At 48.0% G+C, this 15,759-nt stretch overlaps 1 protein-coding gene across 1 annotated transcript in view; it reads left to right on the forward strand.

The window, feature by feature from the left end:
• The window catches only part of VWF (von Willebrand factor), a 173,576-nt gene extending 158,513 nt beyond the window's left edge, over nucleotides 1–15,063 (forward strand). The window contains exons 45-51 of the mRNA XM_075553135.1: nucleotides 203–243; nucleotides 679–795; nucleotides 10,538–10,636; nucleotides 11,459–11,587; nucleotides 12,101–12,140; nucleotides 14,042–14,139; nucleotides 14,875–15,063. Of these exons, the coding sequence (XP_075409250.1) occupies nucleotides 203–243; nucleotides 679–795; nucleotides 10,538–10,636; nucleotides 11,459–11,587; nucleotides 12,101–12,140; nucleotides 14,042–14,139; nucleotides 14,875–15,063 (713 nt within the window). The remainder of the gene's footprint in view (nucleotides 1–202; nucleotides 244–678; nucleotides 796–10,537; nucleotides 10,637–11,458; nucleotides 11,588–12,100; nucleotides 12,141–14,041; nucleotides 14,140–14,874) is intronic.
• Nucleotides 15,064–15,759: the final 696 nt, after the last annotated feature.

A 15,759-nucleotide genomic window follows, 5' to 3' on the forward strand; every position in this document is an offset into this window, starting at 1 on the left:
CAAGGCCTGGTTGGTGTGGGAGTCTTCCAGGAGTAGGTCTTGGGGAGGGAAGCCCCAGGGGCTCTGGCAGCAGGACCCACAAACTCCGGAGGGAAGGTTGGAAGGAGGACCGAGGCCAAGAGGGGGACCAGGAGACCCTTGGGGGTGAGGGAGTGTGGTGGAGCAGGGAGGGCTGTCTCATGCTCTGTCCTCCTCTCCCCAGAGCCCGTGCAGGCTTGCATGCTCAATGGCACCATCATCGAGGTAGGTGGCACACTGGTGAGCTTCTGGGTGAAGAGGGAAGGTGCCCACCTTCCCAGAGGGCATGCAAGGCAGGGGGAGACGAGTCTGTAGCACACTTTCCATCACTGTAAAGCCTCCCAGACACCTGGTGCCCAGGCTAGGATCTTCTCCCTCCTCAGAGCCCTGGGCCCTGCTGTTTAGCATTCACCCCTTGGCACCCAGCCCCGACATGTGGCCATTCCTCTGCATACGGAGAAGCACCTGGGCGTCCTTGCGCACATTGGGCACGAAGCCCTGACTCCTGCCATGAGGGGAGAGCAGGACAGGACACAAGAGGAGCCCTGGGGATGGCTCGTGGCAGCTGTGGGCGGGCAGGTGCATGGATGAGTGAGGTGAGGCGGTGGATTGGAGCTCAGGGGAGGCCAGGCCGGTCTGACCGAATGCCTCTGGTTCCAGCCTGGGAAGAGTCTGATGATCGACGTGTGTACAACTTGCCGCTGCACCGTGCAGGTTGGGGTCATCTCGGGGTTCAAGCTGGAGTGCAGGAAGACCACCTGCCAGGCCTGCCCACCGGTAAGACAGAAACAGCTGGGACTGGGAAGGTTCCTAGGGGCAAGGGACACACTGACCCAACACCTATGTGACCCAAGCAATGGGACCTCCGTGGGGCCTTCAAATAATACTTTCCATATTTTCTGATCGTGGAGACTATTTGATAATGATAAAGAAGAGAGTAAAACTTATTCACCCTAACTATGCTCCTCGGAAGTAATCATAATTCTGCTTTGTAAGCTTTAAATGTTTTTCTCCTGCATTTATTAATGAACGCACTGTTAAAAGGCTTAGGATACTCTAAGGAATCCTGGTGCCACAATACTTAAGCGATAGGCTGCTCACGGAAGGGTCAGCAGTCTGCATTTACTTGGTGGCTCAACATGGGAGAAAAGCCCAGGTGATGTGCTCCCATAGAGATGGCCGCCTAGAAACCAGTCGGGCGGATCTGCTCTCTCCGCCTGGATTGCTATTAGGTGGAATCAACCGCACAGCACAAAAGCACAGCATGCGACTGCAGTAACTGTTTGTAGCGCGTGTACTTATGCTTACGTTATTCTCTTGGAGGCACAAGGAGACTCAGAGCAAGTGAGGATACGCAGGAAATGGCGAGGGTGGCGTTTTCATGTTTCCCTTATTGGAGTTACTTGACATAGTCTTAATAAAGAAGTGGATGGCTCTCTGTGGCCCCCAGATTTGAGGGCATTCACACATGATAGTAGAGTCCACTTGGAGGCCAGGAGTTTGAAACCACCAGCTCCTCTGCGGGAGAAAGATGAGACTGTCTGCTTCCATAAAGAATTACCGTCTCAGAGCCCGTGGGGGAAGGTGTACCCTGCCCTACGAGCAGCCACGAGTCAGAATTGATTCAATGGCAGTGGATTTTTTGGAGTGTCGGGAATACATTAGGGAATCGCATAGACACAGTTTTGAACTTGCATGCCTATTAAGTAGAGGGGAAAAATCTAAAGAAAAAACCTTTTTAATCACAAATGTGTACTGTGAAGAATGTGTGTGTGTGTGTGTGTGTGTGTGTGTGTGTGTGTGTCAAGTGCTCCTGGAAGGGATCCGGAGTAGGTGGTACTCACAATGATGACTGAAAGACGAGACCCACACTTGTCTGTCAGTTGGTGGTACTGTGCTGGCTTGCATGCTGCTGGGTGCTGGAGGCTAGGCCCGTGGTTTACAAACACCAGCGGAGGCATCCATGGTGAACAAGCTTCAGCAGAGATTCCAGACTAAGACAGATACAGGGCTGATACAGGGGCTGAAAAAATGGGCTCAGACATAGCAATAATTGTGAGGATGGTACAGGACCAGGCAGTGTTTTTTTTTTTTCTTCCTCTGTTCTCTATAGGGTTGGTATGAGTCAGAACTGACACAATAGCAATGAACAACTTTATACTTTTCCTGCTTGGGATTTCTGGAGCTTCCGGGATCCGCGAGTTGATCTTTAAACATCAAAAAAAAAAAAATCAAATTGGGAACAAATTCAGCTTTTCTTCAATTCTGTCCCATTGTTCTCCCTTCAATTTCTGGAACTTTCCTTATAGTTACATTCAACCGCACGATCCTGCCCCGCTGGCCACTGCTGTTGTGGTTAGGTGCCAGCAAATCAGTTTCCACTTTGGAACAACAGACTGCCATGCTGCCCGCTCTCTTACCATCTTCACAGTTATTGCTCTGTTGGAGCCCATTGCTGTAGCCGCTGTGTTCATCCAGCTCACTGAGGGTCTTCCTCTTTGCACTGACCTTCTACTTGACCAAGCACGATGTCCTTTCCCAGGGACCGGTCCCTCCTGATGACACGTCCAAAGCATATGAGTCGAAGTCTTGCCATCGTCACTTCTAAGGCACATCCTGGCTGTACTTCTTCCAAGATGGGTTTGTCTGCTCTTCAGACAGTCCATGGTGCTTTCAGTATTCTTCTCCAGCATCATCGTTCAAATGCATCGATTCTTCTTCAGTGTTTCTTATTCAGTGTCCAACTTTCACATCAAATGAGGTGATTGAAAGTACCACGGCTCGGGACAGGCACACCTTAGTTCTCAAAGTGACCTTGTTGCTCTTCGACACATTCAAGAGGCCGTGGGTGGCAGATTTGCCCAAGACAGTGTATCGTTTGATATGTTGAGTGCTGATTGTGGGTCCAAGCAAGACGAAATCCTTGACAACTTGAATCTTTTCTCTGTTTATCATGACGTCCTTTATTAGCCCAGTCATGAGGATTTTGGTTTTCTCTACACTGAACCACAATCTATACTAGATGCTATAATCTTAGATATTTGTCAGCAAATGTTTCAAGTCCTCTTGGTTTTCAGCTAGGCAGTTTATGTCATCTGCATATCACAAGTTGTTAATATGTCTTTCTTCAAGCCTGAAGCCCAGTTCTTCTTCATCTAGTCCGGTTTCTTGGATTATTTGCTCAGTTTGCAGATTGAATTCGTATGAAATGATGCAAACATGTTGCACACTTTTTCTGATTTTAAACCCTCCTCCCTTGTATGAACCTCTGCTTGTTGGTGTGTGTGCACGTTCTTGTTGGTGTGTGTGCACAATGAAATGCTCTGGGACTCCTGCTCTTCTCAGTGCCATGCATAGTTTGTTGTCCACAGTGGAATGCCTTTGTGTAGTCCACCAAACACAAGTAAACATCTTTCTGGTATTCTCTGCTTTCATCCAGGATCCATCTGACATCAGCAGTGGTATTCCGTGTTCCACGTCCTCTCCTGAATCCTATTTGAATTTCTGGCAGCTCACTACTTTTTTTGCTTAAATCATTTTATTGGGGGCTCATACAACGCTTACCACAATCCACACATCCATCCATTGTGTCAAGCACATTTGTTGCCATCGTCATTCTCAAAACATTGGCTTTCTACTTTAGCTCTTGGTATCAGCTCCTCATTTTTTCCTTTCCCTCCTCACTCCCCCCTCCCTCATGAACCCTTGATAATTTCTAAATTATTATTATTTTGTCATATCTTACACTGTCCGAGGTCTCCCTTCACCTACTTTTCTGTTGTCCATTCCCCAGAGTGGAGGTTATATGTAGATCTTTGTAATCGGTACCCCCTTTCTGCCCCACCTTCCCACCACCCTTCTGGTATCGCCACTGACACCACTGGCCCTGAAGGGATCATCTGTCCTGGATTCCCTGTGTTTCCAGTTCCTATCTGTGCCAGTGTACATCCTCTGGTCTAGCCAGGTTTGTAAGGCAGAATTGGGATCATGATAGTGGGTAGTGGGGGAGGGATGGCAGCTCACTATTGATGTGCTACTGCAACAGTTGTTGAATGATCTTCAGCAAAGTTGTACTTATATGTGATATTAATTGTTTGATAATATTGTTTGATGATTTTCCCATTCTGTTATGCCACTTTTCTTTGGAATGGGTGCAAAGATGGGTCTCTTCAAGCCCATTAGCCAGGTAGTTTTCTTCCATTTCTTGGAATAGACAAGTGAGTCCTTCCAGGACTTGATCAGCTTGTTGAAACATTGCAATTGATACTCTTGTCAACTCCTGGAACCTTGGTTTTTGCTAATGCTTCGGTGCAGTTTGGACTTCTTCCTTCAGTGACACTGATTCTTGATCATATTCTACCTCTTGAAGTGGTTGGGAATCAACCAGGTCTTTTGGTACAATGACTGTGCATTCTTGCTATCTTCTTTTGATGCTTTCTGTATTGTGCAGTATTTTACCATAGACTTTTTTTTACATTTTATTAGGGGCTCATACAACTCTTATCACAATCCATACATATACACACGTCAATTGTGTAAAGCACATCCATACATTCCCTGCCCCAATCACTCTCAAAGCATCTGCTCTCCACTTAAGCCCTCTGCATCAGGTCCTCTTTTTTCCCCCCTCCCTCCCTGCTCCCCCCTCCGTCATGAGCCCTTGATAATCCACAGATTGTTATTTTGTCATATCTTGCCCTATCTGGAGTCTCCCTTCCCCCCCTTCTCTGCTGTCCCTCTCCCAGGGAGGAGGTCACATGTGGATCCTTGTAATCAGTTCCCCCTTTCCAACCCACTCACCCTCCACTCTCCCAGCATCACCCCTCACACCCCTGGTCCTGAAGGTATCGTCCACCCTGGATTCCCTGTGCCTCCAGCTCCCATATGCACCAGTGTACAACCTCTGCCCTATCCAGCCCTGCAAGGTAGAATTCGGATCATGGTAGTTGTGGGGAGGAAGCATCCAGGATCTGGGGGAAAGCTGTGTTCTTCATCAGTACTACATCGCACCCTGACTGACCCATCTCCTCTCCTAAACCCCTCTGTGAGGGGATCTCCAGTGGCCGACATTTGGGCCTTGGGTCTCCACTCTGCACTTCCCCCTTCATTCACTATGGTATATATATATATATATATATATATATATATATATATATATATACACACACACACACATATATATATACACACACACACATATTTATACATACACACACACATACATATACACACACATACATATATATATTTTTTGCATGATGCCTTATACCTGGTCCCTTTGGTACCTTGTGATCTCACAGGCTGGTGTGCTTCTTTCATGTTGGCTTTATTGCTTCTGAGCTAGATGGCCGCTTGTTCACCTTAAAGCCTTTAAGACCCCAGACACTCTCTCTTTCGATAGCCGGGCACCATCAGCTTTCTTTGCCACATTTGCTTATGCACCCGTTTGTCTTCGGCGATCATATCATGGAGGTGTGCAGCCAATGATATGATTTTTTGTTCTTTGATGCCTGCTAACTGATCCCTTCGGGACCACGCAATCACACAGGTTGGTGTGTTCTTCCATGTGGGCTTTGTTGCTTCTGAGCTAGATGGCCGCTTGTTTATCTTCAAGCCTTTAAGACTCCAGTCACTATCTCTTTTGATAGCCGGCACCATCAGTTTTCTTCACCACATTTACTTGTTCACCCACTTTGGCTTCAGCAGTTGTGTCAGGAGAGTGAGCATCATAGAGTGCAAATTTAATAAAAGAAAGTATTCATGCATTGAGGGAGTGCTTGAGTAGAGGACCAAGGTCCTTCCGCCACCTTAATACTAAGCCTATAAATATAGACACATAGATCTATTTCCCCATCCTCATATATATATTTGCATGTACATGTCTTTGTGTAGACCTCCATCAGTGCCCCTTGACTCCCAGCTCCTTCCTCCATCTCCTTTGACTTTCCTCCTGCCCCACTATCATGCTCTGCCCCCACCTGGGCTACAGCTATACCTCTTCTCTACACAACCTTACCCTTGATCGTTCCCCACCAGGCCTGCCACTCCCCCCTCACTACCATTTTGGGTCCCATGTTGTTCCCTTGTCCCTGTGTTTGTTAACACCACTTCCTTACCCCCCTACCCCCCCCCTAAGTCCCCCTGGAACTATCGGTCCCGTTTACCATAGACTTTTTAATATTGCTACTCACAGCTACAATTTTTTCTTCAGTTTTTTCATCTTGATATGTACAGAGTATGCTGTTCCTTGTTTGTTGTCTAACTCTAAGTCTTTGCACCTTTCATTTTAATTCTCTACCTTTTTGAAATTTTCTGCTTAGCTATTTTCCTTCATCACTTCAAGAGCAAGTGTCAGAGTCTGTCATGTGATGTCCACTTTGATCTTTGTTGCTTTCTTCATGTGTGATGTTCTTGATGTTCTCCAACAGCTTGTCAGCTCTTCCTCCATCCTTCGTGTTCAGTGAATCAAGTCTGTTCTTGAGATGCTCTTGAAATTTAGGTGGGCTGTCCTCAACGCTGTATTTTGGTTCCCACGGACATGTTTTAAATTTCTTCCACTTCAACCTAACCTTGCATATAAACAATTAATAGTCTGTTTCACAGTCATTCCCTACCCTCATTTTGGCGCTGAGACGGAGTTTTTCCACCATCTCATTCTATAGATGAGTCAGTTTTATCCTGGCGTATCCCTCCTGGCAGAGTCCAGGTATATAGCCACCATTTACGGTGACAGAGGTACTTGCAACGAAGAAGTCGTTAGTCTTGCAAAATTCTATCATGTAATCTCCGGCCTCATTTTCTACCACCCAGTCCATGTTTTCCAACTACTGTACCTCCATGTGTGTTTCCAATCGCGAGTGATTATCAATGCATTTTAACTGAGTGTTGACCAACTTCAGACTGAAAAAGTTTGTGGAGTTCTTCCTCACTAACTTTACTGGTTGGTATGTAGGTTTGATTATTAGTTATAATCACTGGATACCTTTGTATGTTGACAGATATTATCCTAGCACAAACAGCATTATATTTCAAGATAGACCGTGTCATGTTCTTTTTGACAATGAATGCAGTGCCATTCTGCTTGAAGTGGTCATTTCTGGCGTAATTCACTCTGTGGTTGAAAACGGCCACCTCCCAGTCCAGTTCAGCCCACCAATGCCTAGGATAGCTATCTACGTTCCACATGGTTTCCCTAGATGCACATTTTATACATTCCAGGCTCCTGTTATTATTAGACACGTGCAGCGGTTTCTTTGCATTTGAAGTCGTGCCTCCGCAGCAAATAAGCTCCTGAGAGCTTTGCCCCGCCCACATCTTTGTGACGGGCTCCACTTTGAGAAGGCAGCTCTTCCTCGGTCATACTGTAAGCGCCTTACTGCCACAGGAGCTCATCTCCCGTGTATCGTGCCAGTGCTCCTGTGCTGTTCATAAGGGTTTCACTGGCTAGTCCCTCACACGTGGCCAGCCTGTTCCTTTTCCATAGTCTGGTTTTAGGCTATTAGCGCTGCTGAAACCGCGTCACCGAGGTTGATGCTGTTGGTTATTTGAAATCATGATGACATAAGTTCTAGGGACACATTGCCATGCAAGCCTTCACAGTCAACACACTGAGAGTGGTTGAAGAGAGGGGCTCTGTAGGAGGGGAACCCCTCCCTCCTGCAAATCAGCATTTTCTCCAAAGCTATGTATTTAATTTTTTTTTTTTTTACAAAACAACCCTATCACCATCAGAGTACTCTTCATTACACTTAATGCATTTGTGAAATCTGTGATTCCATTCTTGGAAACATTTTACAAAGTCATCTGTTTGGATGGCTGACAGCAGCTCCCTTGTTTTTGTCTTCGCCTTTTCTGCGTCATAAAATTGCTGTCCTTTCATGTTTCTCTGCATTCAAAAGGAAGTCGTAGGGATTGAGGTCAGGTGAGTAAGGCATGTGGGGCCAGAGAGACAGGTTGCTTTCTGCCAAAAACTGGTGCACCGAGATGGCTGTGTAAGCAGGTGCATTGTTGTGGTGGCAAAACCAGTCCCCCATCTGCCACAAAACAGGCCTTTTTTGTCACTCACTGTTGTGCAATCTTTACAGAACCTCTAACTAGAAAGCTTGATTAGTAGTCTGACCTGGTGGAACACACTCAGAATGCACTATGAGTTGACATTTTCTTGTCCCTGGGGAAGTTGAGGGACATCCAGAACAAGGTTTGTGATCAGTGGACATGTCACCTTTTTTGAAACGAGAAAACCACTTGTGCACTTGAGTTTTTTCCATAGCACTGTGCTTGTAAGTTGTGTTCAGCATCACAACAGTTTCCGTGGCATTCTTCCCAAGCAGGAAACAAAATTTCACAGCTGCACACGGTTTTCTTAAATTGACCATCACAAAAATGAGGTTTGAGCGAAACCACTTTTACGAAAAAATTCATTATGACCAGAAAGAACCTTCCCAGGCAATGCCACTAGATGCACTAACGCAGAGTGAGTTGCTCAATGCTGCCTTAATGGGGGGAAATGTATACTACGAAAACTCTGCCCAGGGGATCTTTTATCCACTTTTTCATATGTATATGGGTGTATATATATGTATATGTATATATATATGTATATGTATATGTATATGGGTGTGTGTATATATTTCCCAGTATTTTTTCTTCTTCTGTGCTTTAGTTTGCATAATTTCTACTGATCAGTCTTAAAGTTTATTGATCCAGTTTTTTCTTATGTATTATCTCATTAATTTAATCTAGTGAATTATTTATATTGTTTTACAACTCTACAAATTCCCCCTCCCCACCTTTATTTTGAAGAGTATTTAGATTTTTACCTATATTCCTTTTCTTTTTCCATATATATACATATATATATACACACACACACTCACACACACACACACACACACACACACATATATATATATATGTTTTCTTCTTGTGGGACCCTTCACATATTTGTCATAGTTAAACTTCCTCCATACTAATTTCAATACCTGGATCCTTTGTGCTTTTATTGAGGTTTTTTTGAGTGTTCACCAAATTTTTTATTTCTTAGCATATCTAGAATTTGAAATATTTATGTTAGACATTTTGAATATGTTGGAAAGCCTCTGAACTTCATTTGCCTTTGATGAATTTGGTTCTGGTAGGCAGTTAAATTATTACTGGTTAAACATGAACTAAAGGAGTCTTGGCTTTTGTCTACATTAATTAGGGAAGGGTCTGTTTAAGCATTTTTGTTAGTCTTTGTCCTGGAACATAGTTTTTATACCTGATTTTTGGCACTTCTGAGATTTCAGCAACTAGGCCTCCCAACTTGGCGGGATTCAAGCCCAACATGCCATCTCCCTGTGGTGTGCAGCAGCTGAAACGTCCACTCTGCTCTTTCAGATGTCTTAGCTGTGTGTTCCCGGGCTCCTGGTGACTACCCTGTGTATCCATCATTCAGGAGTCAACCCTGAATCCTCAAATCTTAGATTCAGCTTTCCTCCTTTCTGGCTTCTTCTTTTCTGAGAGTTTCTCTTTAACTTCCAGCTCTTGTAGCAGCCCCAAATGTGAGCCTCTGCTGCCTCAGGCCAACCATAGGGCCTAGCTTTCTACTTGAGTTAGTTGCCCAGTGCCATAGCAACCGCCCTCATGGGAAGAGTCATGGAAGCACAAATCTCATTCATTAGGGTTCTCTTGTCCAAGGTCTGAAGAGCCCACAGTTTATCCTTACTTTGGGTCATCCTCCAGCGTCTTTAAACAGCTGTTTTAAATATGTCTGTCAAGTGTTTATAATTAGTCCAAGACTAGCTATTTTGCTGGTACTAGAACTGGGATTCTATTGAAGATTTTTAAGCAAAGGAGTGACATGACTAGACTTATGTTTTAAGAAAGGTAATTTTAGCTGCTGTGGTGAGAACCATAGTCGAGAGGCAAGGATGTAGGTAGTGAGACAAGGTTTTTCTCTTTGAAAATTGACCCCATTTTGAAAAGTTACTTTGCAGACTTAGGTGTTAAAGTTTGTCTTAGACGTTTTGTTCCCATTCTGTTCAGGGGTGGCAGAGGACACTGGCCAGCGTCAAACAGTAGTGATCTTGAGAATGATTTGAAAACCGGATGACAAGCTGGCTGGTGAGCTGGCGGCAGGAGTCAAGGGTGACTCCCAGTTTGGGAGTTTGAGCAGCTGGGTGATGGTACAATTTACCGAATAGAGAAGGTCGAGCTTCGGGGTAAACTTCAAGTTTCATTTCCAGTATGTTACCTTTTAAGATGACAAAAAGATAAACACTTCCATACAAACCATTGACTTTATAAACATGGAACTTAGGAGAGAGCTAGAACTTGCTTGAGCTTCACAGACACGGAAGGAAGGAATGATGGCTAGAGACTGGGAGGAGCCAACAAAAGTCACGAGTGTTGCCTTTGTTGTGAATCTCGGTGAAACTGCTGCATGGGAGAGATGAGAAGGCAGCAAGGTCAGCTGTCTTATAATCGGGATGGTGTGGGTGGGGTAGGTCACTATGTCTGCCTTTCCTCTGGAACGCAGGGATACAAGGAGGAGAAGGCCCAAGGTGAGTGCTGTGGGAGATGTCTGCCGACGGCTTGCACCATTCAGCTCCGAGGAGGACAAGTCAAGACTCTGCAGGTGGGAACAGCTGAACTCCAGTTCCTTCTCATATTACCAGTCTGTTTTCTTATCGTGGGATTTTTTTAAAGAAGACCATACTTACTATTAACTTCCTTTTCTGCTATTTCCCTGCGCTTATAAAGAACAGATTGAATGCCGGCTAGAGGCATCTAGAGTTATTTCTTTGATTTAGCTCTTTTAAATTCATGTGCAATGGGTAGATGGCCTCATGATTTGGATTTGGTTGAAGATACTCTCCGGTCTTGAGAATCTGTGGGTCCATTAGACTGGACGGGAGGCCAGGAGCAAACAAAGTTTGATGTTTGAAAAGCGGAACTAACAGGTGGGGCTGGGGGGTCATCAACGAGTCACTCTCCTCTCACTGTCGGGAGCAGAACAGGCTGGGTAGTATCTGCATTCACGCAGTCCTGCTCATAGCCTAGTGAGGCTTCCCTGAGGCACAGACGTTTAATGTTCTCAGCTGCTAACTGAGAGGTTCGAGATCTGAAGCCCCCCCATAGTGCCTCAGAAGAACGGCCTGGTGATCTATTCCAGAGGAACCAGCCCTCGTGGAGCAGAGGTTTTGTCTGGAATGCAAGGAGTCTGTCCCTGTGGGCTGGAAGCCAACTCCCCAGCCACTGTTCAGTTTGGGCTCATAGTAAATCAGTTGTCAAACAGGACGCCCCCTCCTTGATAGACTCCCGGTGTGCGGACTTTGTATGTGCCGTTTCCTTCTTGTTTCATAGTCCCCAGAGGACCTGGAGTCACGGCCATGGTTTGAAGTGCTTTGTAACCAAAACCTGGCATTCAAATCTGCCCTCTGCACTTCTTTCCTGTCAGCGGAACGAGACTTTCCAGGATGGCTGTGATAGCCACTTCTGCAAGGTCAACGAGCACGGAGAGTTCATCTGGGAGAAGCGGGTCACCGGCTGCCCACCTTTCGACGAGCGCGCGTGTCTGGCCCAGGGCGTGAGTAGTCGGGTTCAGGCTCCACTTTCCTGTGAACAGAGTCTGACTTTTCTCCTGAACGTCAAGCAGCCCAGCTCTGCTGTCCGAGGGAGATCCGTGAGCCAGTGCAAGAACCGATGGCTCACATTCCGATGGAGAGACAAGGCTCTCCCTAGTATATATCAGACAGACGTCCACACTCACTGCCATCGAGTCGATTCAGACTCATAGTGAAATCGTATGTAGGATCTTTAAAAGCCCTTTCCTCTGGGAGATCCTGAATCTGACCCTGGAGTAGTCTGATTGCCAGACTCCACTGGGAATGAGGATCCTGATCTAGCTCAGCATGATCCAGTTTGTTTCAGCGTAGCCGGGGTGCTCCGTCTGCTCACATTTGTGATGGGAGAGCAGAGTTTTCTCTGACCACTCACACTCAGGGCAGTGAGTCCACAGCCAGGGGTTGGCCCAGGCTGATCTGAGAGCTGTCTTCTATGTCGTCTTCGTGCCTAATCTGGAAACTTACTGTTTCCCTAGGGGAAAATCACCAACATTCCAGGCACCTGCTGTAATTCATGTGAGTACATTACCAATGGCCTGCCCTGTGAAACCCCCTACTCCAAGCCCACGGTCCGCTTTTTGGAATCTGCCGAAAGCTGACTTCCTTGTTCCCAGGATAGTCATTGCTTTCAAGCCTGTGGGGATCTGCCACTCAAATCCCTTTCACTGCTCAAGACGCAACTTCTTCCCAACCCCCGCCCCTCCCTCAAATTCCTCACTGTCTCCAGGTCTCACGTGCATTTCTCCTCCTGCTGCCTTCTGTTGCTCCCCGTGTAGCGGGAGGGAATGCCTTCTTTCTCCAACTCCCCATCTTCCTCTCAGCCCTTGCTGAAGCTGCAGTGAGTCACACTCAGTCCCCTGCCATTGAGTGGGTTCTGACACACATACTTTAGGGGCTCCAAGGCAGTCCGTCTTTCAGGAGCAGGCAGTCTGACCTTTCTCCCAGGGAGCTCCTGGCACCTTTGAACTGCCGACCTCACGGTGAGCAGCCAGGGCTGCCAGGGCTCCCTCCAAGCTGCTATTGTTGGCCCTAAGAACTTGCAGCAGCTTTGAAGCTAGGACTCAGTAAGTTTCCCCCAGCAGACTGTATTCCTCCCCTGCCCCCCCCCCCACCCCCATTCTTGTGTTCACGAGCACAGGTAACTTTTAGAATCTCAATGTGAATGCTAGCTCTTCTGACTAAGGAATTACCTCCCCGAGTGTGTTCTTATTTTGAACTGTATTTGGTGTTGGGCTCATGGGCACATGCATGTTTTCATATCAGGAGGGCAAGCGTGACACCTTGAATGCCTTCCGTTTTGCCCTGATGGCGTGCCAGGCCAGCCCTGTAGCCGCTGTGACCAAACCGCAGGCTGAGGAAAGACACACCAAGACCACCTCCTCTGGTCTCCGCAGCCGAATGGTGTAGCATGTGAAGTCAGGAAAGGATCCCCAAGCTCACTGCCGCGGAGTCAGCTCTGACTCACAGCTACGGCACAGAAGAGAGCAGAACTGCCCCGGTGGGCTTCCGAGGCTGTGACTCTGGCAGGAGAAGAAGTCTCGTCTTTCTCCCTGGGGGCTGACGGTTCAGAATGCTGACCTGGCGACTGGGGGGCCCACAGGTGCCCACTGCGGCAGCAGGGTTCAGAAGGCGGCTTCCCTCTCAGCACACTCTGCACGCGGACTGTGGTGGCGTAGTTATCCGTAAAACCAGCCACAAGAGGCTTTTGTTGATCAGTGCGTTCAGGAGGCTTTGAGACGCTTAGTAAGGAAAATAAGCCAGGCCCAGGGATTTACATCAACAGAAAATGAAGTATAGTATGTTGGCCTAAATATGTTTGTCTTTCTCTTCTAAGCGTAGTTGGCAGGCTTTCCCTGGAAAATGAAGTTATCTGGAAGTTGGGAGGCAGGCTAATAGGTAGTTAGTCCCGACCTAGCGGTGGGGCCAACCAACCATGGACAACTCCTAATGTTCATTGGGGATGATTGGAATCATCTAAGTCATGCCCACTTTTGATTGCATGTAGGGTTTAGCGTGTTTAGTTCTGTAGCCACCAAGCATCTTTCATTGGAATAAATTTGCTAAATATTTTTATTTTAAAAAAGGCACTGAAGCTTAGAAATCTCAGTGGGACAAGCACCGCTGGAAGCACGAGAGGAATTACCCTAGCCATTAGGAGTTTGAGAGTCCACGTCATATAAAAGCAAATCTCATACATCCACATCGCCAAAACACAGAGTCTAGGCTCTTCCTTCCATTAAAATGAAACCATTAAGTGAGTTTAAGTCAGCAATAACTGTCTCTCTGAATATGCAGGACCAGGAGCAGCAGAGGGGAAGCAGGGCAACTGAATTCCCCTTCCTATTTCCAGCCCAGGGAGGGGCTGGGGCTGGAGAGTGTTGGCAGGTGCCAAGTCTCACCTTTCACTCACCCCACAGGTACGGAGCCTGAATGCAAGGATATCACAGCCCGGCTGCAGTATGTCAAAGTGGGAGATTGCAAGTCTGAAGAGGAAGTGGACATTCACTACTGCCAGGTTAGGGGCCTGAGGTGGGGCTCAGCCGAGCCTCCTTTTTGGGGACACATCTCTTTGGTTGCGCTCTAGAAAGTTGTGGAGAATGAGACCTGGAAGCCCTTGGTTTTTATTTAAGTAACTCTTTTAATGAAGTCCCTGGAAAGGTTACGTCCTAGGAGGACAATGGAGGAGCAGGCTCTAGGTAGAGAATGGGGTGTTGTTTATGAAAGATGAAGGCTGTGCTTCAGACATGCCTAGAACGGGGCCACAGGGCTTTGCCCGGGCCATGGCCACGCTCCACTTGCTGTCGGGTTGAATCGCCTCATTGCGACTCCGCACGTACAGGGTGCTTCAGAGCAGTTTCACGGAGGCAGATTGCCAGGCCTGCCTTCCGCTGTCCAGTGGATTCCAACTCATAGAGCCCCTCTAGGACAGCTTATGACTGCTCCTGAGGGCATCTAAGGCTGTCCACGTCGTGTGCGCAGTCAGCCTCCTCTTTCTCCTGAAGAGCAGCTGGGGGGTTCCAACCTTCAACCTGCTGGCCTTTGCTTTAGCAGGCCAGCACGTGATTCATGACACCACCCGTGCTCACAGATAGGCATAGGATGAGCACATTCTAGAAGGCCCTGAGGTCTGCCTCCAGGCATTGCCCAGCTCGCTGGGGTTTCTCTGAAGGAGGCAAGAGCAGGAAGCTGGCTGCCCCACGGCCCTCCCCGCCGCAGACGCTCACGCCCACCACCCTCCACTCTGTCGCAGGGAAAATGTGCCAGCAAGGCGGTGTACTCCATCGACACGGAGGACGTGCAGGACCAGTGCTCCTGCTGCTCGCCGTCACAGATCACGCCCATGTCGGTGCCCCTGCGCTGCCTCAACGGCTCCGTGGTGTACCACCAGGTCCTCAACGCCCTGCAGTGCAAGTGCTCCCCCCGGAAGTGCAGCAAGTGAGGCCGGACCAGCCGGTGCCTGCACACCAGACACTCGCTCCTCTGCATGTGCTGCTCTAGGGCCCAGCGGGCCCACAATAAAGTCCACTCTAGTGTGTGGAACAAGGCTGATGGTCCCCTGTGTCCTGTCGGCCGAGATGGCAGCCATCACCAGGGCACTTGGGAGGGCGAACACACTCCTGCCCGCCCTCGGTCTGGAAGGGCCCTGCTGATTTCTGGGGGAAAGTCATGCCTTCCTCTCTTCTTGTTTGTTTGTTTTTTATGCACCACAGGGTGGCCAGGGACCAGGGTGGAGCTGGTCTCCTCAGGAAACCCAGCCCAGGGGCCAAAATAAACCAAGATCAGCTCAGAAGCACCAGGCTTTCACCACTCTGAGCCCAGGGGCTTCTGGCCAGGGCAGAGGGGGTGGGACCCCCAAGAGCTCAGCTCCTCCCAGGCTAGATGCTGAGTGACAGGTGTCTTGGAGAGGTACTCGAGGTGACTGACAGCGTCCTGGTGCCCTCAGATGCCTTGCTGGGGATGGTGAGGCGGGGCTGAGGCCTGTGGTAGGCCAGTGCAGTGAGCGCTGGACTCAGAGGCCTCCTGGGCTCCACATTTGGCCCTTGCTCCACCTGTGATCCCCAGAAAGCTCTGCAAAAGTCCTAGAATGGTGCCCTTCTCTGCCAGCCAGCCGGAGAGGCTGACGTCTCCCCTTTGT

This window comes from Tenrec ecaudatus, chromosome 6 (genome assembly GCF_050624435.1).
Source record: "Tenrec ecaudatus isolate mTenEca1 chromosome 6, mTenEca1.hap1, whole genome shotgun sequence".
In the NCBI taxonomy this organism is placed as follows: Eukaryota; Metazoa; Chordata; class Mammalia; order Afrosoricida; family Tenrecidae; genus Tenrec; species Tenrec ecaudatus.